This window comes from Lissotriton vulgaris, chromosome 9, assembly GCF_964263255.1.
Source record: "Lissotriton vulgaris chromosome 9, aLisVul1.2, whole genome shotgun sequence".
Lineage (NCBI taxonomy): Eukaryota > Metazoa > Chordata > Amphibia > Caudata > Salamandridae > Lissotriton > Lissotriton vulgaris.
In genome coordinates, this window is record NC_141697.1 from 513148302 (window position 1) to 513170739 (window position 22438).

General features: G+C 42.8%; 1 protein-coding gene across 2 annotated transcripts in view; it reads right to left on the reverse strand.

The window, feature by feature from the left end:
* Window positions 1-19259: 19259 nt before the first annotated feature.
* Window positions 19260-22438, reverse strand: part of CCDC198 (coiled-coil domain containing 198) — a 248154-nt gene continuing 244975 nt past the window's right edge. For both annotated transcript variants that reach the window (XM_086937976.1, XM_086937978.1), the window contains one exon: window positions 19260-19800. In XM_086937976.1, coding sequence (XP_086794102.1) covers window positions 19547-19800 — 254 coding nt within the window. In that variant the 3' untranslated portion in view covers window positions 19260-19546. The remainder of the gene's footprint in view (window positions 19801-22438) is intronic.

Sequence of the window (22438 nt, forward strand, 5' to 3'; positions counted from 1 at the left end):
TCAGAAGTCCTAAGAGAAACATGCCAACTTCCTCTCACCTTGTTTCAAAACTGAGTGAACGCGCACAGTTATGCAGCTTTATTACTTGTGTTAGGATAGCATATGATGTGTTTCTCAATTCAGCGTGTAGCCCTTGTCGTCATATAGTATGAGGTCCTCATGGTATATATGGGGAGTGGGTGGAAGGCAATGCTTTTCCAATGCACCTGTCTGCCCTGGGTGATGCTGGTCCTATTACTTCCCAGTAATCTTCAGTACTCCATGGCTATGCCTTCCTTGTCCCATTTCTTACTCTATGAGGATGGGTCTCACCCTGGAGAAAGGAAACTACTTCGCTGCAACAGCATCTTTTTAATGCTTTGTCGCTCTGTGGCTATCTGTACCAGACTTCCACATCATGTACAATGTCAAACCAGTCAATACACGGAAACAGGGACCCAGTGGAAAAGACGGGCACGTGTCAGGCCTGCGACGAGGAAGACATGCACATGGTGTAATGAAGATTACGGATAAGTAATTGTACTGTTACCTCTCCTCCATATTCTTCGCCGCCAACTAAGATCTAGTGAGATGGGACAGGTTACTGTCCCTAGAGTCAGGACAGTAAGAATGGTCGGGCGCGCCTTCAGGTTTGTGGCGGCTCAGCAATGGAATAGACTCCCGTGGGGCTTCGGATGGAGACATCGGAGGTGACCTTCCGTAAAAAGCTGAAAACTTTCCTTTTTCCTAATGAGTAGCTTCTGATGTTGTTCCCCGACGGGAAGGTGACCTGAGAATGATGTTTTTCTTCGCTTATGTGCCGCAGTGCGGGGACACCCTAGTAAAGTGTAACCAAGCGCTTTATAAATGTAATTTTCATCATGATCATCATCACAGCCCTTACTCTATGATGATATACCAACCACTAAGGCCATCCAGCATGCCAGCAAAAGCAAAAAGATCAATCAACATATCTCAAAAGGAATCAAAAAGACTGAACAGACTATTGAAAACCGTCAGGATCGCAGAACCCTAGGAGGAAGCAAGAGGACCCCACCAACCCAAAAAGTTGAGAAGAGCTTAGCGGGAACCCCACAAATTCAACAGAACTATAGGCAAATAAAAGCAAAATGGGCCAATAGAACTAGAAACAGCGGAAAACAGGAAGTCAAGCCCGCCCCTGAGACCATAGTAAGTGGATGTGAGGTTTAAGACCAACATTCCAGCTGCATTAACTGAAGAGCTGCCGGATACTTGGGAAGGAACAATAGCACTGAAAAAAGGACTCCAAACAGGGGGATGGGAGCAGCCAATGAAGGAAGGCCATCTGAGACACTGTCTGGAGTGGTCAGTAGCAATAATAAGAAAACCACGCGAAATCCTCAGATAGCCAGAAGCACTGCCAAGACCCAAAATTAAGGAATCAGCTATACCGAGAACCAGAAACCCCTATAATAGTCCATTATTAGCCTAGGACTCCAAATCAGGCAAATCAGGTGCCACATTACTTAAGGGCAGACGGCCACAAGCTATTGTTTGGCTGACAAATAGCAAGCAGAATCAACCCCCAACATAAGTGCAGCAACATGAATGTCACCCTCTAAATATCGGAAAGAGGACATCGGGACATCGGCAGGAAGATAGAAGACTCGGAGGAGCGACCAACAAAAAAGGGAAAATCAAAGGGCAGAAACAAAACAGGAAGCAGACAAAGACAAAGCAGACAAAGCAAGAAGGAAGTGGCTGACTTTAATGACTGAATCCACAAGAAGGAGTTGCAGAGCTCTGGAAGAGACAAGTGCCAGGGCCCCAGGCTGGTGCATGTCCAAAACACGGGGATGAAGGCGAAAACTACCCACCAACATGGGCACCGGCAGGATTGCCAAGGCGAAGGCAACAGAGGACCCATATGACATTTCCCTTTACAAGTAACCTGTTACTCAAAATATATACTATTGCAGCAGATTGTGATTAACAAGCCATTTGAGAACAGAGAGGTCACGTTGGCTGTGGGTCTAGACTATGGAACCATCAGACTAAGAGTTAGTGACAAGAAAGCCTGAGAGGGCCTACTGGCCCTCAAATTCATGAGCTAGAGATGGGGTAAATGAGCACTTTACGTGTTGAGCCACCCTACCTGTCCACCTGGAAGGCCATAACCAACCAACTATGTAGGCAGGAAAATGAGAACAGCAGGGCAAACCCCATATCCTGCAAAACGAGGACCACCCATCTAGGAGGAACAGGAACCTAGATAATAGATGAGAAGGAAACAGACATCTAGGCGGAAAAACAAAGGACCAGGAAACAGACAGACCCAGGGGCGGACCTCAATTGTCAAACCTCAGGCAGAAAATTGTGAAGCAATTGTAATTGGCTAATTGCAACTATAGGAACGGACTTGAAACAGATGTGTGGGAAGAGAACCATGGGCTCTAATTCCGAAGAGTTAAATAGCCCCCCGCCCCCACCCCCACCCCGCCGCTGGTAGAGTTGTAAAAGACAATCAGAACTGAAAATGAAGTGCAGAGGGCCCCTCACCCCAGTGCAACTACACGTGGTGCATAACTGACAGCAATGCCACTGACCTTGAGACTGCATGGGGGGAGCGGAGTCTCAACACTAATGGGTACACGAGTGACTTCCCAGCTACCAGCATCACGCAGGAGTCACAAAAAGAATGTGCAAGCAAAAGTGCAGCACTCCGCTGGGCAGGAACAGCAGGGAGGTAAGGTCACCTCTAAAGAGAAACAAAAACTGACTAAACATACCTCCAATCGGACAGGACCAAAGAGACCTTGGAATTTCTAGCTCAGACCTCCAGGACTAGAGGCACTAAACCTCCAGAACAGGCAGAGCATCCCTTAGGCTAGAAGAAGCCATCAAAACCAGGAAGCACTTAGGGAAGGAAAAGTAGTAGAGTCAACACACCCGAGCCGGTCTTTGGGGCGGGGGTGGGGGTGGGGTGCTGATGGGTGAGGGGAGGGGGTATTATAACCCTGAATGTCAGTGAAATGAGGGCTCGCACTCGAGGTGTTTCGGCCATTGTCACTAAGCATCTGAGAGATCAATCCTAGTTGGCCTCCAGAAGACAACAGGTAGCCTGGAACTCATTGTGCCTGGATCTCAAGCCAGCAGCCGACCGCAGGCCGAGGGAGGTGAGCCTTGACCTGGAGGCAAAAGGAGTGAGTGAGATGCACCAGAAACAGAAGGCTCTGGACCAGATTCCCAGAGCACCCCCTACGAACAGAACAGAGAATCTTAAAGCCAACAATGAACCCCCTACTTTGAAGCTTCATCAAAAGTAGGAAGAACCAACCCAATAAACAGAATGGGTGGAGGCACACAATGGCCAAGAAACTTACCAAGAGCAAGGTAGCCAGCTAGAATCAAGGTTCATAATAGCAGGTTCATGAGTGGATGTGATGATGCCTATGGTCTGTGAATATACTGAGGTCCATACCAGAATGATGCAGAGGGCCTTAGGGAAAAGGTCTGAGGCCTGGAGCATGACATCAGGGAAAAGGCAGCTGGGCTAGCACAAGGACAGCAGGCAGCGATGCACTGGTATACCTGCTCTACACAGAGTCACGCGCTAAGCTGTGCCTCCAGCCATCATGACATGCATTGGAGAGCTGCAGAAAACTGCCACAAATCTTTCAACAGAGAGCGGGAGCACAGGAAAGGAAGTGAGACCACAGGCCGAACTGTCTACTGCAAGAATGCCCAGACCAGTCAAATTCCCCTGTACCAGACACCTGAATTCTCATAGGTGGTTCTCCGACGACCTTAAAGTCAGGAAATTAAAAACACGCCAGTTAGAGCGTCTTTGGAGACGTGACTACTCTGACTTAGCCAAGCAATCCTATCTGGCCGCACGCAAAGACTTCAAAACAGCCATCCGCTCAGCCAAAACGAAACATTTTTCCAACAAATCTAAGGAGGTGTTCAGAGTCTTGAATGAGCTAACCACAGACGACAGAACCCTCCCAGTCCAGACCCCCACTCAGGAGGCCTGTGACACCCTGAACTCCTTCTTCCTAGAAAAAATCTCAATAATCAAAAAATCCATTCCTCCACTCACCCAATTGCCACTACCGGACAATTCCTTTAACAATCCCTCGACCCTCACCTCCTTTCCTGCTCTAGATTCCACCTCCTTGGCGGAACTAGCCATCCGCGTGAAATCTGGGTCTCCGAACGATTGCTGCCCACCATCTGTCCTGCGGAGCATCTGCCTTAACTTACCAGACAGCGTCTTATACCTACTCAACAGATCTCTTAGCAGTGGCATTTGTCCTATCTCCTTTAAGGAGGCCATCCTGGTACCCCTTCTAAAAAAAACGGGTGCTGACACGTCGGAGCCGTCGAACTACCGGCCCATTTCCCTCCTCCCCTACTTCTCCAAACTTTTGGAGGCCCATGTCACCCGTTGCCTGTCAAGCTTCATAGAATCCTCCTGCTATCTCGAACTGACTCAGGCCGGCTTCAGACCTGCCCACTCCACAGAAGCCATTATCTTGGCAGTTCTTGACACACTCACGGACGCGGGAACCCCCCAAGCCCTCATCCTACTGGATCTGTCTGCCGCGTTCGACACGGTGGATCATAACATCCTTCTCCACCGTGTCGAGCAGGCGGGCATCCAGGGCGTTGCTCTTGAGTGGGTCAAGTCCTTCCTTACGGGAAGAACACAAGCGGTCCGCCTAGGTCCCTACACCGCCAAACAAACCCCCACGTCCTGTGGTGTCCCCCAGGGCTCTTTCCTTTCCCCGCTTCTTTTTAATCTTTATCTTCGGCCACTTATTCAGTCACTTTCGAAATGGGATATCGTCACTTACAATTATGCTGACGATCTACAAATCATTTTTTCTCTCAATTCACCACATGCTATCAAAACCTTCCATGGAGCCATGATTCACATCCAACTCTGGATGAACCAGAACCAATTGAAGTTGAACCCCGGTAAAACGGAGCTCCCCCTCCCTGGGCTCAGTCACGTTTACTGGGGTCCACAGTTCTGGCCTCCGGAGTTTGGCTCTCCCCCTACCCCAGTAAAAACAGTAAAAAGTCTGGGTGTCATCATCGACACCGAGCTCTCCCTCAGGGCTCAAGTCAGAGCGGTGGTCTCCTCCTGTATGTATCAACTTCGGAGGATCCGTAAGGTTCGCTACCTTCTTCCCCCGGCGGCACTCACCCAAACCGTTATTTCGCTGGTACTTTCCCGTTTGGATTTTTCTAATGCCATCTACCACGGTTTGCCGCAATTTCTGATACAGCGTCTCCAAGTTGTCCAGAACCAAGTAGCCCGCTTGATTCATGGAACCCCCAGATGGCAATCAGCCAAGCCTCTGCTTTTGAGCCTCCACTGGCTCCCAGTCGATCGAAGGGTCGCCTTTAAGGTGGCATGCCTCACTTTCAAAGCACTTCACTGACCTGGTCCCGCCTTCCTAAAATCCCTCATTCACCCTCACTGTCCCACACGCAATCTGCGATCAGCTCATCGCGATCTGCTGATCACCCCCAAGAGTAAAACTAAGAAATTCGGCGGCCGCCGTTTCTCTTACCTAGCCCCTGTGCTTTGGAATCTCCTCCCTCTCCCAATCAAATCCTCCCCCTCCCTCTTGAACTTCAGGAAAATGTTAAAAACCGATCTCTTTCCCATCTCTGGTTAGATCTCGTCATCTATACTCCCCCCTCTTCTGTTCTGTCTATCAGCGCCAGGAAGCTTCGGTGTCAGTGCGCTTTATAAATTGCATTTAACATAACCATTAAAGCAGGTACCAAGGCAAAGTGCCACACTCCACCAATTTACCACCAACATAGCCAAGCGGCTAAGGTAGAAGAAGCCACAGGAAAGAGCTGCTATTGCAAAACTCTAAACCAACTCTAAGGCAATTCATTCCATCTGCTTTGCCAAGCATTGGCAAAGCGAATAGATCTGTCCTGTTTGTCAATGTCTTTTACTCATGTTGTCCAGCAGCCCAGTGCGTGACATTTTTTTCTGCTCTGGTGGGATGGGAGGGGGAATGCAACAACCACGCAAGAGGGAGGGACCGGCCAAGCAACACCTACGCAGGAGGAGACGGGAGGTACGGGGCAAGCAACAACAACTTGGGATGAACAGGACAAACAACTACAATGTGGGAGGGGGTCAACAAGCAGAAACTACACAGGCGAAGGCAGGAGGGATGGAGAAAGCAACAAGAAAACAGGTGGAATGGGGCAAGCAGCAACAACACAGGAGGGGGCAGGAGTAACATTGCCAACAGCCACTACATAGGAGGGGGTGAGAGGGATGGTACAAGTAACAAACCAGTGGGAGGGTTGGGGCAAGCAACAACATCATGGGAGGAGGCGGGAGGAACAGGGCAAACAACAACATGGAGGGACGGAACAAGCACGAACAATGCGGGAGGTGGTAACAACACAACAGGAGGGACAGGGCAAGCAGCAACAATGTGAGGGGAAGCATAAGTAATAGGGTAGGAAGAACCAATATGATAGTGTTCAGGCAAGCATCAACAACATGGGGTGGGTGGATGGAGAGGTCAAACAAGCAAGTAAAAATGCTGGAGGAGCGGGGCAGGCAAGCAACAAACGCTGGAGTGAATGTGACAAGCTAGCAACAATGTGGGAGGAGGTGGAACGGACTGGGCAAGTAAGCAACTATGCGGGCGAGGTTTGGAGGGACAGGGAAAGTATGCAACAATGATGATGGGTAATGAACAACGCATGCAAGCAACAATGCATGAAGGGGTGGGTGGAACAGGGGGAGAAAGCAGCAGCAGGAGAGGGGGCGATATGATTTGGCAAGCAACGTGGGATTGGGCAAAGATGGCCTGTAAACACAAGCACTCTAATCACGTGCTGAAACTAAATGAAAAATGTAGCCCTGAAAGTAGAAGCAGTGGAAGAATACTGGACAAGGAAGCAGTACTTGGGCCATACCCCAGGGGAAGGACAAATGCACGAAGTGGAAGTGAATCCGGCATGCGCTGCCCAAATTGAAGCAAGGAAGTGAGAGTGGCTTTGAAGCTAATCAATGGTAAGTGATAGGCAGGCTCCAAGCCCCTGAGGTAAACAAATGTCTTACAAGGGACAGCGCATGCACTGTCTGAGAAAAGAACTAAAGAGGACCCAGGAGTAAGTCCAGCAGCACACATTGCCACCCACTGGTACTGAAACACCGCCCATAGGAAATAATGAAGGCGGAGACCTAAAATAGATTCCCAGAGCAAATAATGTTACAATTAATTAATGTATTTTATCTTGTTAAAAATAAATATACGTCATTTAATGTTACAAAATGTATACATATAAATACAGAATAAATATTATTTTGTGATAAAATATGTTTAATAACCTTTTTTACTTATCAATAATTGTAACTATTTTTATAATGCGTGAATATGAAACATTTTATTTTAGTGAGATTTTTTTAATACATTTTGGTTTGTGTGATTTGTTAAATAAATCTTTAATAAACCGTTTTAAATTAACATATTTAAGTTAATTAAATACTTATTTCAAAATGTACTCAAGAGTGCAAAGTTGTTACAACTACCTTTTCATGTGGAGGCAGAGTTTTCCGCTGTTGGGGTAAAGATCTTTGAAGGGTAAAGTTTAGGGAAAAAGTACAACATTTATGAAACTTAAAGAAAAATAGTGAAAAATGTTTATGTTAAATATTAATGAACATTAATTTTATATATTTATGTATTTATTTTAAATATTGAACAAAATAAAAAAATGCTAAAGATACATTAACTTAATTTTGAATTAAATATTTAATTTATTTACTTTTATTAAATGAAATTACATGTAGGCAAAAAATGTATTACAAATAATCCCACCTTAAGTAAAATGTTTTTATTTATTTGTTAACTATTACAAATTACAAAAAGTTATGTATGGAATTATTTTACATTCATTTAATATATTTAAAAAAAGGAAATTATGTTTATTTTTAAACTTAAAAAGGTTATCATAAGAATATATATATTGTTTACATTAAAGTGAAGGTATATATATTTTTTAAAGTTGAAATACATTTGTGAATTGAGTCTAGTAAATTCAGTGTCCAATTAAGTTATATATGAAAATTGAATCCAGAAGAAACTATCCTTAATTGGCCAACTGGTAATCCCACCAGAGTTTTATGTAATTTCATTTGTATATTTGATTTTCATGTAATGTAAATCCTGTTTTCCATGCTTCTTCCAGCATATCATATCCTCCCTCGGCATCTAGCACATGTATCCTGCTGAAAGGTGGATAGATTAAGTGTCATGTCCTGTAGTGACTTCCTATCTAGTTTGTCTTCCCCCTCGCAGCCATCCTTGTACCAAATCCCTACCTTGCCTCTTTTGTTCTCTTACTTGTATGCATTTCTCTCACTGATTCCTGATCTGCACCCTCTCTCCAAACTCCTTGAATGTCAACCCACCATTGGGCTGTGCTATCACAGTGTGCTCCTCAGACTATTTATTGTGACTCGCTGCATACTGCCCATTCCTTTGGTTTGTAGTCTGAATGCCTCAGTGGACTATGCAGCTCCAAAAGCATAGCTGGTTGTATAATGCCTAGTCCTATGGGTTGTCTCCTGCTGCACCTCGGAGGACTACACAAGTATAAAATATGACTCATCCTATACTGGGCTGGCTTGCTGCCCGACGGCCCACGGCAGACCAATCAGATAATACTATTGTTTCTTGGATAATACCCATTCCTACAAGTTGCACCCTGTTTCTCATGAGTGGGCTTCTCAATGCATGTGCCATGGCTGATTGTATAATGCCAAAACCTAATGGACGCTCCCTGCCATTCCTGGCGGAGTACTCAAATATAAACAAAAATATACATTTATATATATATATATTTTTTTTTAACGAAGCTTTTTTAAGCGACACGTGTCTGTTAGGGGTGAGGGGTTTGCAATAAAGCAACTTGAAAACGGATACCTGCGTGCTTGCCATCTTTCAGCATGGATTGGGAGTGAAAAAGTGTTCATACATTTATATATATTTAGAAAAAAAGCTGCTGGCAATAGCATTTTGCATGCCAGCAGCAGCCATCCTCGTCATCTTATTGAGAGTATCCCTCTAGTTGAGCTGCTAAGACTAAAACGCATTTGCAGCTCCCAACAAGATTTTGACAGATGTGCAAAAGAGATGATGGTTAGATTAAAAGATAGAGGTTATTCTAAAACTACCCTCTCCAGAGCCTGGGTCAAAACTGGGGAACGTACACGTGAATCATTATTGACCCCAAAAGCAACAATGGTTAGTAAGCAAGATGAAAGTCCTCGACTTATAACTACATTTAGCAAACAGGAAAGGAAGATCAAAGCCATCATCAGAAAGAATTGGGCCATTGTGCTCACTGACGGTGTACTGGCAAGTAGATTATAGGAGCTACCTATTATTACTTTAAGTCGAGCAAGAACAATGAGGAACCAATTAGTCAGATCAAGTCCAGAAGTCAAAACAAAACAGACGGGAATTGGCTCATACAGAGAAATGGGTTTTTCAAGTGCTCATCATGCAGAGCATGCAGATTTGGAGTTAATACACCTCATTATTCTACCCCATACTCTAATAGGAGTGTAGCCATTAAAGGAAATTATGGAGGTCGCACTGAGTATGCTGTATACGTTCTGACGTGCACCTGTGGGCTTCGCTACGTGGGTAGCACTAAGCTACAGGTGCACGTCAGAATATTGCAGCATCTCAGGGCAATTATCAACAACGATGCGGCATATCCTGTGTCTAGACACTTCAGGGCAGTACATGATAATGATCTGAAGTGTTTATCCTATTTTGTAATCAATGCAGTAGCACCACTACGAAGAGGGGGAGATAGGGAAAAACTGTTAAGTTTGTTATGTTTTAACAGTGTAAAATGCATATTTGCATTTATGCAGAAATAACAAACTCTCAAACAAATAGACAAAACCGTAACTCTTAAAGGAATACGTTTTCCTAATAAACTGCACTTATATAATATGTATAGACTGATATAAAGAGTCAGTAAGTTATAAGGATTTACTCTTATATTCTTTCAAAAAATTAATATATTTATGGTTTTATTATATAAATTATATTTATTAAATCTTTAAAAATGAGTAATGAATACATATATTTTTATATATATTATATTTATTTAGGTGTATATAAGTTGTGGATTCAAATGTTGTGTATTTATCTATTTATTGCAGATTTTTGCACAAGGAATTCAGAATTAATACAGTCAGTTTATTAAGGCATTAAAGCCGATTATGAGAGTTTATGTTTACATACTTGTACATTTCCATTCATGTATGTTTAGTGAATAACAATAATGTTTTCACTGCACTGTAACAACACGAGGCAAAATGCACCAGTTTGTTTTCTATGTCTATGCTTGAATGCGTACTGTGGGCGGGCAGTTTAAGAAAATTTAAAACAACCCAATTCTATCTAAAAACTTTGTGTGAGCAAGAGCACGGCTGTGCTCGAATCGCGTCGCAGCAGAGCGAGGGGGTAAATAAATACCTTTCTGCCTGGTTCCCTGAGGTCCGCTTCCTTCTTTTCCTCAGAAATGGTCGTGTGGAGGATTGTTGTTGCAATATATATATATATATATTCACTGAAAAAACCATAGGTTATAGACCATATATAGTTAGGAATTTGCATTTACAAAACCTTGAAAATTCACTGAAAAAATCATAGGTTATAGACCATATATAGTTAGGGATTAGCATTTTCAAAACCTTATTTTACTCGCACAAAACCATTGAAATTCACATATATAGTTAGTTGCACTAACTATATATCGCGCACCCGCAATCCACTGCTGATGATGTCACATATTACATCATTCATGACATGGTCAGTGACATCACTGATGAAATCACTGATGACAACTCAAATGACATCACTGACAACATCACTGATGACGTCATTCATGTGATAATACGATTAATCTGTTCAGACTCTAATATAACCTTAGATACACTCAGTGTAAACAGACACTCACAGATTGTCAATCATCCATAGAGTTACTCATACACCTAGTCAGTCATGCAAAGAATCAATCACACCTCAATTTCCTCAACTATACAGTTATACACATCTTACTTATTAAAACTTATTCTATCACATATTTACTCTCTTATACAATCACTGATACAAGTTTTCAATGATCCATGCAGCCACTCACACATTTACTAGCTATTATACACAGTAATTTATATATGTCAACTCTCACATGTACTGTGTTTTACATATGTACTTACTTTGACATATAGCACTGAGATATCCATTTACTCACCAATACACTCATGCACACAGTCAACCACCCATACAGCTGTTTCCACATGCAGTTTTGAACACATACATTTAGTGAATCAACTGTTTACACATCTATGCACAGAGTCACACACCTCCCAGCCACCCACACACACACACTCACTCTCCCATACAAATACTTGGGCAACCAATCAATTACCCATATAGTTACTCATATAGCTACTGATCAACACATGCAGCAGTTTACAGAACAACAGACATAATAATGCACAAATTAAGACAGTTTAGTCACTAACCTATGCACTCAGTGAGACACATTTAATCACTCTCTCATACAGTCTGTCATGCATCTACTAAATCCTTCATCCAGACACTTATACATCCACTCATTCTTCAATAAGTAAGACATATTTTAACTTTACAGAAACATACAGTCACTGGATGATGTCATCAGTGATGTCATTTTATTTGTCATCAGTGATGTTGTCAGTGATGTCATTTGAGTTGTCATCAGTGATGTCATCAGTGATGTCACTGACCATGTCATGAATGATGTAATATGTGACATGATCAGCAGTGGATTGCGGGTGCGCGATATATAGTTAGTGCAACTAACTATATATGTGAATTTCAATGGTTTTGTGCGAGTAAAATAAGGTTTTGAAAATGCTAATCCCTAACTATATATGGTCTATAACCTATGATTTTTTCAGTGAATTTTCAAGGTTTTGTAAATGCAAATTCCTAACTATATATGGTCTATAACCTATGGTTTTTTCAGTGAATTTCAATGTTTTTTTAATAGCAAATATCAAAAGCTGTAAAATGTATTCTTTTTTTTTTTTCACCACAGTACGCTCCCCGGTTCGTTTACTGGTGCGCGTACCGGGCGCTCCCCCCGCGAAATTTTTAAATTTAAATTATTTTTATTTTTGCATGTATCAGCATCCTAATCCCCCCTCCGAAAACCTAGAGGGTCACAAAGTGTCTACCGTGCCCCCTTCTACCCATTCCGAACATTGTTTGTCCTCCATTTTGTGTCTCAATTCTACCAATACTCAAAATGGAGGACTCCCGTAATGCTGCCGGTTCGCGTACCGGGGATCGCACCGGTAAGCACTCGATAAAAAATGGTGGGAAAGTAATTTACAGAAAAACCACTACAGACACTTTCATGAAATATAGAATAGCCCCTACTACATAGCAGTCCCTACCATTTCCCCAAATTTGATGGAATTTCATTGAGAAAATTATGCTGTAAACCTGATTAAATATCCTGAGGTAAATTACCTAACCAAAACACTTATGAAGTGTTAGAATTGTCAACCAATCAAAATGCTACTTTCAATATCTTCTAATATTTCATGACATTTGATTGGTTATGTACCTGAATATATATATATAAAGAAAGAGAGAGAAACACAGCCATTTTGACTACTACTTCTTGAAGTACATATCAAGTGCATTTCAACTGAGAACTTAAACTTCTATTTGAAAGGTAAGTTGTTATTTTAAAAACTGAAGTATGTTCTGTACTTTAAGTTAATTAGGAAAACATTTTCTGATAGTTATATACTATCCCTCTGTAATACTTATAGAATAAGATAGACTTCTCTGTTTTAGTTATGGATGGAGTTAGGCTTGTCTTGTATAATTAAGAATTGACTTAGACTTTATTACATAAATGTTTGGATATTTCTACTTCCAGTCTGATACCATACACTGCCCAAAGAAAAAATCACTGTTTAAAAAACCAAACTACCTGTCTGTACTTAAACCCAACAGTGCCCTATCTGTACTGATATATTTTTTTTTTAATTCATTTTTCAGCACAGAAATGGAAGGAGAGCCAAAAAATAACGTGGAAATTGTTGCAGAATGCAACCAAGACACAGAAAATGAATCAGAATTCTTTGATGAATCAATGGACATAGAACTTCTGCAATGTGTTGAAGCTGTGGATTTCTTAATTGAAAATGAGACCAAATCTGACCAAGAATTATTAGAAGTTCTTTTTAATTTTGAAAACAAATCAGAAAAATAAATTTATGTATAATAATTCAAAAATTGTTTGAGACATTATTAATTTTTATATGTATTTTTTAAACTAGTAGCAAATTGATTATAATGTAAAATCAGACTTTAAATATACTGTGCAACTTTAAGTTAGCTCATAGTTACTTCCTTTCTTCCACTATATCATCTCCAATGTGTATTTAACATCTCTTTATCATGTCCTGTCTCCATTGTGTTTCTGCTTTCCTGACAGACTACGCTATGATTTCCATATACCACAATAACTTCTGAAACAACCTGCAAGATATCTACAAAGGAAACAATGTATTTTTATTTTTAGACTCTGCATTTGTACCTACATGTTGGTACTTAAATAAAAAATAAAAATAAAAAATAACAATCAATAAACATACAATATTTGAGCATTCTTTCATCCTATTTTCCCAATATTACGCTTCCCGGTGCGCGTACCGAGCGCTCCTCCCGCAAGAAAAACGATATAAAAATTATTATTTTTTAACCCCGCGAGGCCCTTTTAAAGCCCCCTCATCAAACCTAGGGGGTCAGGGAGGATGTACTCTGCCCCCTTATGCTCATTTCCCCCATTGTTTTTGCCACATCTTGTGTCTCGATCCTACCGAGACACAAGATGGCGGCCGGTCCGGACTGTTTAGAATGTTGACAGACACCGGAGAGCCAATCAGCTTCGCTTCGCGAAGTTCCGTTACGCGTCAGGTACGCGAACCGGAGCGCTAACCGGAGCGCTGTCACAGATATATCTGTTTTTTAAAACGTTAATTTCTCAAAATCAACTGGAGCACATATATTGAGACATAGCATAGGCACATCGGGCAAACCATATCTACAATTTTGCCAAGATTCGTGTAAATCCATTCAGCCGTTCGAGCTAAAAGTGAGTCCAACCGCCCTATGGAAAACTCAATGTTAAAAACGCGTTTTGGGACCCCCCTTTTTCTCGGCCCCCCCTTGACAAAACCCCCCCAAAATGTTAGGGGCTGCTCAGAAACAAAATTTGCCATTTTCTTGAAAATTTCAGCCAATTCCGTCCACAAACGCCAAAGTTATTCGACATAGAATTTTCAAAAATCCCATAGGGAAAAAATCCTAACTATATATACCTACTGGCGACCGCCAGTATGTAATATATATTATATATATATATATATATATATATATATATATATATATATATATATATATATATATATATATATATATATATATATATATATATATATATATATATATATATATATATATATATATTATTTTTTTGCGGGCAAAAATGCACAGCACTCCAGAGTGGAAGTCTTAAACTTGTTTATTCACAAAACGAACCTAACCAACGTGTTTCAGCCTACTCGGCTTTGCTCATGGTTAACCGTGAGCAAGCCTAATAGGCTGAAACGCATTGGTTGGGTTCGTTTTGTGAATAAACAAGTTTAAGACTTCCACTCTGGAGTGCTGTGCATTTTTGCCCGCTAAATTGAAACTCAGAGCCAGGATCCGGCTCCTATTCCAAGCACCCACTGCCAGAGCGCGATGTATGAAGGATCACTTTGTGGACATATATATATATATATATATATATATATATATATATATCCAAAAATAAACTCCTGCTACTTCCAAACTTCAACAGGGGCGAAGAAGGAGAGCCAGACCCCTTAGCTCTTCAGGCAAGATGGTTCTTTATTTCTTTATTTCACCACAACCCACGTACGACGCATTTCGGGCTACAAAAGCCCTTGTTCACATGCGGTTTGGTCCTGCGCCATTGTTTTTTATATGTGCCAATAGTGTGTTCCGTAAACACCCACTCCCACTGATTCCTGTCACATGTCCATAGAAATGGGCAAAAGACGTGTTGCGAACATTTTCCCCGGTTAAACGATCGGAATCTTACCCGGAAAATATACATGAAATGCCAATTTGGAATTATATTGTCAGTAAATTTAAATAATAAATATACATGAACTTATATAAATTATGCATGTATAAATACATAAATATAATTTTTCTCCAAATTAAATATACAGGATTAATCCGTCTTGTTCCTGCAGAAAGCATACTTGTAAGCAACAAAGAATGTTTTTGTCTCTGGATAAATCTAAGATATGATTTCCATTTGCCCTCTCGCCAATCCACTTTGGCCCTTTACTTGGTGTGGGCACTATCTTCACCCCAAAAGAAGTTGAGAATGTAGTGAATAGTCTTGTGCCACGAAAAGCTGCTGGACCTGACGGCTTGCCGGGGGACCTGCTCCGCATGAATCCCAAGGAGTGGGGAACTATGATTGCCTCCCAGCTCAATGCATCCGCTGAGGGCGCCGCCCTACCGGATTCCTGGATGGGCGCCGAGGTTGTTCCAATCTATAAAAAAGGTAGCCGGGACGACCCAGCCAACTACCGGCCTATTAGTCTAATTGACTCTTCCCAAAAAGTGGCTGGTAAGGTTGTACTGGGTCGGGTCTTAGACTGGGTTGAAGATAACAATATTTTATCTGACTTCCAAGCCGGGTTTAGGGCAGGAACTGGAACAATCGAGCAGTCATTGCGACTACTCATGATATACTGGAAAGTTGTACTGTTGGGGAAAGGCAGCTTGTATCTAGCATTCATTGATCTCCGAACTGCTTTTGATCTTGTGCCCCGGAATCAATTGTGGAGGGTTTTATTAGAATTGGGAATGCCCGAATATCTGTTGTCCCTGATTATGAGGCTCCACGAATCCAACTATGCGCAAGTGCGCTGGGGGACCCAGGGGCAAAAGACAGGTCGCATCGAGGTTAACAGAGGAGTCTGCCAGGGGTGTGTACTAGCCCCCACCATTTTCTCACTCTATGTAAACGGGGTAGTCGATCACCTTTTGTCATCTCCGGCTGACGCTCCCCGTTTGGCAGGGCGGCTAGTGCCCACACTCTTATTTGCGGACGACACCCTGTTACTCTCGAAATCTCCTGTGGGTCTCCAGCGCCTGTTAACTAGCTTTGAGCAATTCTGTGCATCCAGGGGTCTCAAGATCAACACAAATAAAACTAAATACCTCATCTTGAACCCCCCAAAAAAACTTGGTCCACCTCCCTTGCTGGGCACTGTCCCCTTAGAGAGAACGAGGGAGTTTGACTACTTGGGTATTCGACTTGTGGACACAATGAGCTGGGACAGTCATCTGAATAAAATGCTCCTGAGCCACAAAAGGGTAACGGGGGCTTTGTTGAAGGAGCAGAGATCCTCGTCAATGAAGCCAATAGCGACGGTGCTTGAGATCTACAATGCCAGAGGCGTCAGCGCTGCGCTTTATGGTGCGGAGCTCTGGGGTGCACTGAATATGAGTCAGCTGACCATCTCTGAAAACACTTTTCTCAGAAACCTCATGTGTCTCCAAGCTTCCATTCCTATCATTCCCCTCCAATTGGACATGGGTTGTCGTTCTATAGAAGATCATGCGAGGCTCCTTCCCCATCTCCTATGGGCACGCATTTGGAGGGTGAAGGAACTTAGTAGCTATGCGGAGGGCTTGCGAGAAATCCTGGATTCCTCAAGTTGGGCAAAAGTGAAATGGCTTAGAGACATTAAAGCTCTATTGTTGAACTTAGGGCTGGGAGAGGCTTGGCACCAGCGGACTGCCCCTCCCAAGATAGCACTCAAAAAACTTTATTGGTCCTGGATTACGGCCAAAAGGAACACTAACACCAACTTGTGTAGATCATCCAGGTCTTTTTTGTTGATTAAAGACGTCCCACTGCGCGAGATCTACTTGGACATTATCACAACCCCTTGGGACAGAGCCCTCTTTTTTAAATTTAGAACTGGCATGCTCCCGGTAAGGGAGTTCACTTCCCGGTGGAAACCACCACACCAAACTGTTTCCTCTTGTCCCTTTTGCCCCACCAGGCCTGAATCAATTCCTCATCTGCTCTTCGAATGCCCTGCCTACAAGACACCTCGTGGACGCTGGATCAAACCCGTGTGCCTGGTTTTGGGCACTAGGCAGTGTTGTGTTGCCCTAAGAATTCTACAGACGGACACTCATTCGATATATGTATGTGCCATAGCCAAGTTTTTAGGCTGGGCTTGGCGCATAAGGTCAAACTGGCTTCGCCAAATTGTTTAATAAGGTCTGTATATACAGACCGTCTTAGTTAATTTATTACCCCACCGTACTGCAGTTAGGATTGTGCTATTTATGCATACTGTGGGTTTCTTAACTCTTTATATGTGCGGGATGGTTCTTGTTCAATGTTTTTTTAACAATGTTTTTACGCTGTATGCTTTTTAAGATATTTTGTATATCGAAATAAAGCCTCTTTGACTGACTGACTGATTTCCATATATATATATATATATATATATATATATATATATATATATATATATATATATATATATATATATATATATATATATATATATATGATGAAAATGCGTGTATTTTCAGAACTCATAAACTGATGTTTGGAGAAAAACAGATTTCCAAGATAAATTTAAAGCTAATATTTAAGTGATAAACCATGCACATTACTAACATTATTACCTTAGTACCAGGGACATTACAGCTATCCTTCACACCTGCACTCTTCCTATGCCCTTATTCAATGTGATTTAAACTGTATGATACAGATCAATCCTGTATTGGTAGGTATACGAAGCATGCACAGCCACATGTTTTCTCACAACTTTCTCCTACACCCAAGTGCATGCATAGTAATTTGCTTACTACAACATGATTTGAAAAGACTCTGCAAAATATGCAAACCATCAAAACAATTCCCATATACGCCAATCCGTTCTCACTTTCACTATAGCCTTGAAGCCTGCCGTAGCGGGCTCGACCTGCCATTAAAGGCCCGCTCCAGCATTAACAAGGGAGCACGTTTTTAATTGCTGGTACAGCCTGCAAGGAAGGGCTCTGTGGCTATTAGATCATTCCACCCCTAGAGAGCAGAGTGTTATAATTTGTAAAACAAAGGCCTCATAAAAGCATGAGTGGGTTGAAATCCCCTCTGGCTCCATGAGCCTTTGTTAAACATTGGAATGCTGATGATCTTGGCTTCTACCGGCCATTAGAGGTCCGGAGCACTCCATTGTTTTCAATTGAGCTTCCAACATTTCAATTTTCTAATATGCATTAATACCATCAGTGGCGGCTGCCATTAACAAACAGTGGTGGGTAGGTGGGGAGCGCGGGAGGGAGAGCTTAGGGGTAGGGTAGGTTTAATAATATAATTATAAAAATAAATGGAGATTTATCGAGAGCTGCCGGCCCCCTCCCACATCGCGCCTCGGTCTTCCTGGTCCCAGTAGGCACTGGGGCAGCATCAGACTCCCTGTGCAATCCCCGCACTGCTCTCATTCTATGAGAGCAGCTCAGGGGTTGGCCTGAGTGGGCTGCTTTGACGCTCCGCTCAGGACCGGGATTCTGTGCTGTTTCTCCAGTCCGGCTGTACAATACAGCCGGGCTGGAGAAGACTTAGTGCGCATGGGTGTTTAGCCTAAGACAGCCTACCAAATACACATGCGTACTTATAAGTGCACAACCAGTTCACCTTCCACCTTTCTTCCTCCCATGGCCCTGGCCCTTCCTCTCCCTACAACGCTGGCTCAACGAGCAGCTAAAAAACTAAAACGATATTAAAATATCATTTTATTTTTCAGCTACTAACTCTGAGCCAGGGGGGTTACGCTCCTCCGCCATTGCGGGGGAGCCACCCCTGAATAACATAAACACTTCAAATTCTTGCATAGGTGCAGTCAGGAACCGTGAGCAGAAGAACAACGTAAAACACCTCCAATATAAGCCACATAACAGACACACACTTTTCCACAACACTGCCATTCAGTAGATAGCTACCCATGTAAAAGTACCCTCTGATTCCTCGGTAAGGTATGAAGTGCTATATAAATGCAACAACAGTACAATACAATAGTATCGATGTGTGCATTTCACATAGAAAATATGCATGTTTCTTTATTATTTCTTTTACATTAATACAGTATGTGTGTTTCTCTCACACACCATGTTTGAAGAAAAGCGATAATAACATGAAAGCAAAATTATTAAATGATTACATACGTATAATGAGCACATGAAGTCCAATCCTTCCCATTAATTCCTATTTTAAACGTAGCTGAAAAGCGAGTCACACTTACAAAATATATTTATTTTGCATAGTATTTTTCTCAACCTTATTCTTTAACCTCTTTGTACAACATATTAGACACGTCGTTTATCAGGGCCTACACATCTTGATCAAAGAACTCATCAAAAGTTGGAATTCTTTCTGTCTTTGTTCTAGTCAGTGGGGGCCTGTGGTGAATCTTTTTATCGACCCCTCCCCCCCAGCTGTCCAGTGATTCATCGCTTGAGCTGTCGCATATTATTTCGTTCCCAGGCCGGTGTTTCATGAGCCAGAGTTCCAATTTACTGTTCTCGCTCCTATAAAATTCAGGTGTGTCACACTGCTCGGACGTGTCTCCGTTCCATGGTGATCCTGGAAAAAAAATAAAAATGTTTAGCACATCCAATGTTGTTTTCTTATATATTTTTTGCAAGTTTTGACACATATCGGATGTGCGGTGGCACATTGCTAATGTCTGTACAGTTATAGGAAAAGAAAGCTTTGAGAAAAGCATTTGTGGTGCCAAGTCACGTGGAGTACAGCTGCAGGACTGGTCAGTATTCTTCACCAGGACTACCTGCAGCAGGGATTTTCCAACCTTTTGTGTAACTAGAGCTACTTGTGTTGAGTGAAAGTGATCCCGAGCTACTACCATTATTAGTGTTGTAATAGTGACCACGTAAAATAAGATTACTTTAGTGGCCGCCCCATGCAAGATTACCAGCAGTGATCCCCTCAGTGCGGATGTATGACGTTACAATGCATGCTTTTACCACGCATGCCTTTACAACGCGGTTTTTACATCGCAAACCTTTACAACGCATAGCGCTTTGTGGTGCTGGATGGTGAATAGTTTAATTTACTATTCCAACTCCAGTCCCTGTGGACACTAGGGAAGGTGTTGGATAGTAAATTAAACTTATTCCCTATCCTAGAGCGCCCCCCAGCGTTGTAATGGTTTGCGTTGGAAAAGTTGCGTCGTAAAGGCACTGCGTTGTAAAAGTTGCGTTGTAAAGGATGTTCCCCCCTCAGTGCATCATGTAGAGTTGCCGGCACTAATGGAAAAAGGTTCTTTCAATTTGGAATTCCTCTACATGGGTGATACTGGGCAGCAATAGTTGAATTGACCTAGCCATGAGTGCAATATTAGCAATATTGCATGATTTATCATTCAAATATAAGCTTTGAATATATTTTGGAAATCCGCTTTATGGCAAACGTCAGTTTATGAGTTCTAAAAACACACACATTTTCATCGCAAAGACACACCTTTCAATTTTGGGGTACATATGTTAATTGAACCCAACACAAGTTTCACATTTAGTGTGCTGTGCTGCACAGAGGAGAGATACTTCCAGGTAGCTGAAGAGCTACCAATAGCTCACAAGCTACTTGTTTGAGAAACCTGATCTGCAGTCTGAGACAGCAAATATGCTAATGTTTCTGCAGAGGTTATATATTTAGCTACCACTATACAAATGTTCCTGTTTTTCGGTTTCATTAAATATTTATTCATGCCGTGAGCAGTAACCTCTTTATTGCTCTCATATCGCTGAGTGGGAAAGCAGAATGTCGCAGAGAAGTAGGAATAACTAAACAGAGTAGTTACTTTATTCGCATGTCTCTGATTGAACATGCTTACTCCCCTACCCAGGGCTGGGCTAGCCTTAGCGGGCACTAGACGTTTCCCCAGTGGGCCGCCAGGGTGGGGGCCTGTTTTGGACCCCTGGGGGCAGGGCCGGACTGGGAACCACAACCGGCCCTGGCTAAGTGCTCGGCCTGCCCCGCCCTCCACCCCCCAGGGGGTGGGGTGCCGCTGAGCTCTTTGCTGAGCTCTTTGCCAGGGCCGGTTTTTGGCCGATTTTGTTACAGGGTCGATTTTGCAGCTATGTAATAAAAATGACCCCAGGGGCCCAAAACTGGCCCCCACCCGTGCGGGGCACCGGGGGATTGCCCGGTGCCCGCTACGGCCAAAGCGGCCAGGCCTGGGGGCCGGTTTTGATACCAGGGGCCGGTTTTGGAGCATAGCTGCAATATTGGCCACTGTAACAAAAGCGGCCCAAACCAGCTCTGGCAAACAGCTCGGCTGCACTCCCACCCACTCCCCCACCCCCCTGGGAGCCGGCCTAGCTGTTTGCCAGGGCTGGTTTCGGATTTCAGTCCGGCCATGCCCCCTACCCCCATTAGCAGAGAAAGGGGTATAAAACCAACCCACCTAGGGGACTGATCACGAGTTCCCTGAGGATAGAGGGGGGACATTACGGCCAGAGCTGCTGACTTTGGAATAGGGGGACAAGGTTCAAGACTCAGTGTTGCCTCAACACCCTGTCCTGATTACGAGTTTAGGTATGCGGATCATGTCGAGGAAAATTTGACTAGAATAGGGCAAAGATATTTTAGACATTGTGAGAATCCCAGGTAATATGTAGGGTGAAATGAGATGTAATTAAAGCATTTGTCATGGAACAAGAGGATTTAGTGTCTAGCCAATGGGCGCTGTGTACAGCAAGAAATGTAGTCTGATAATTATACCAGCTAGGAAGGCCACACCCTCCTTTTATATATGGTAGCCTAAGCTTTTTAAGACCTACTCTGGTTTTTTTCTCCAGAATGAGAGAGACGGACTGGGAGCATGTTAGATAGAAAGTTCACTATTGGTGTAATCATCATTTTCAAGGTCTCCACATTCCATGCATCCTGGGTACAATTGAGACAACTTTGCACCTTGGTGCAAGAGTGCCTGCGCAAACGATAGGCAGTCCATTGTGCGCCAGTGCAGAGGAAAGGACAGGATCGCACCATATTTTGATAAATATGGCACATTCATTTCCTTTCAATGCAACGCAGCACAGCAAGGTGACTTGCTGTGCTGCACTGTGTTACTTTATTATAAATGGGCCCCATAGTCTTTGGTGTTATAAGCAGATTCATGTTACATTTGTTGTCTAATGTGATGTGGCACAGTAGATGACAACGGGGCAAGGACCTGGTTTTTTAATAATGCAAATGT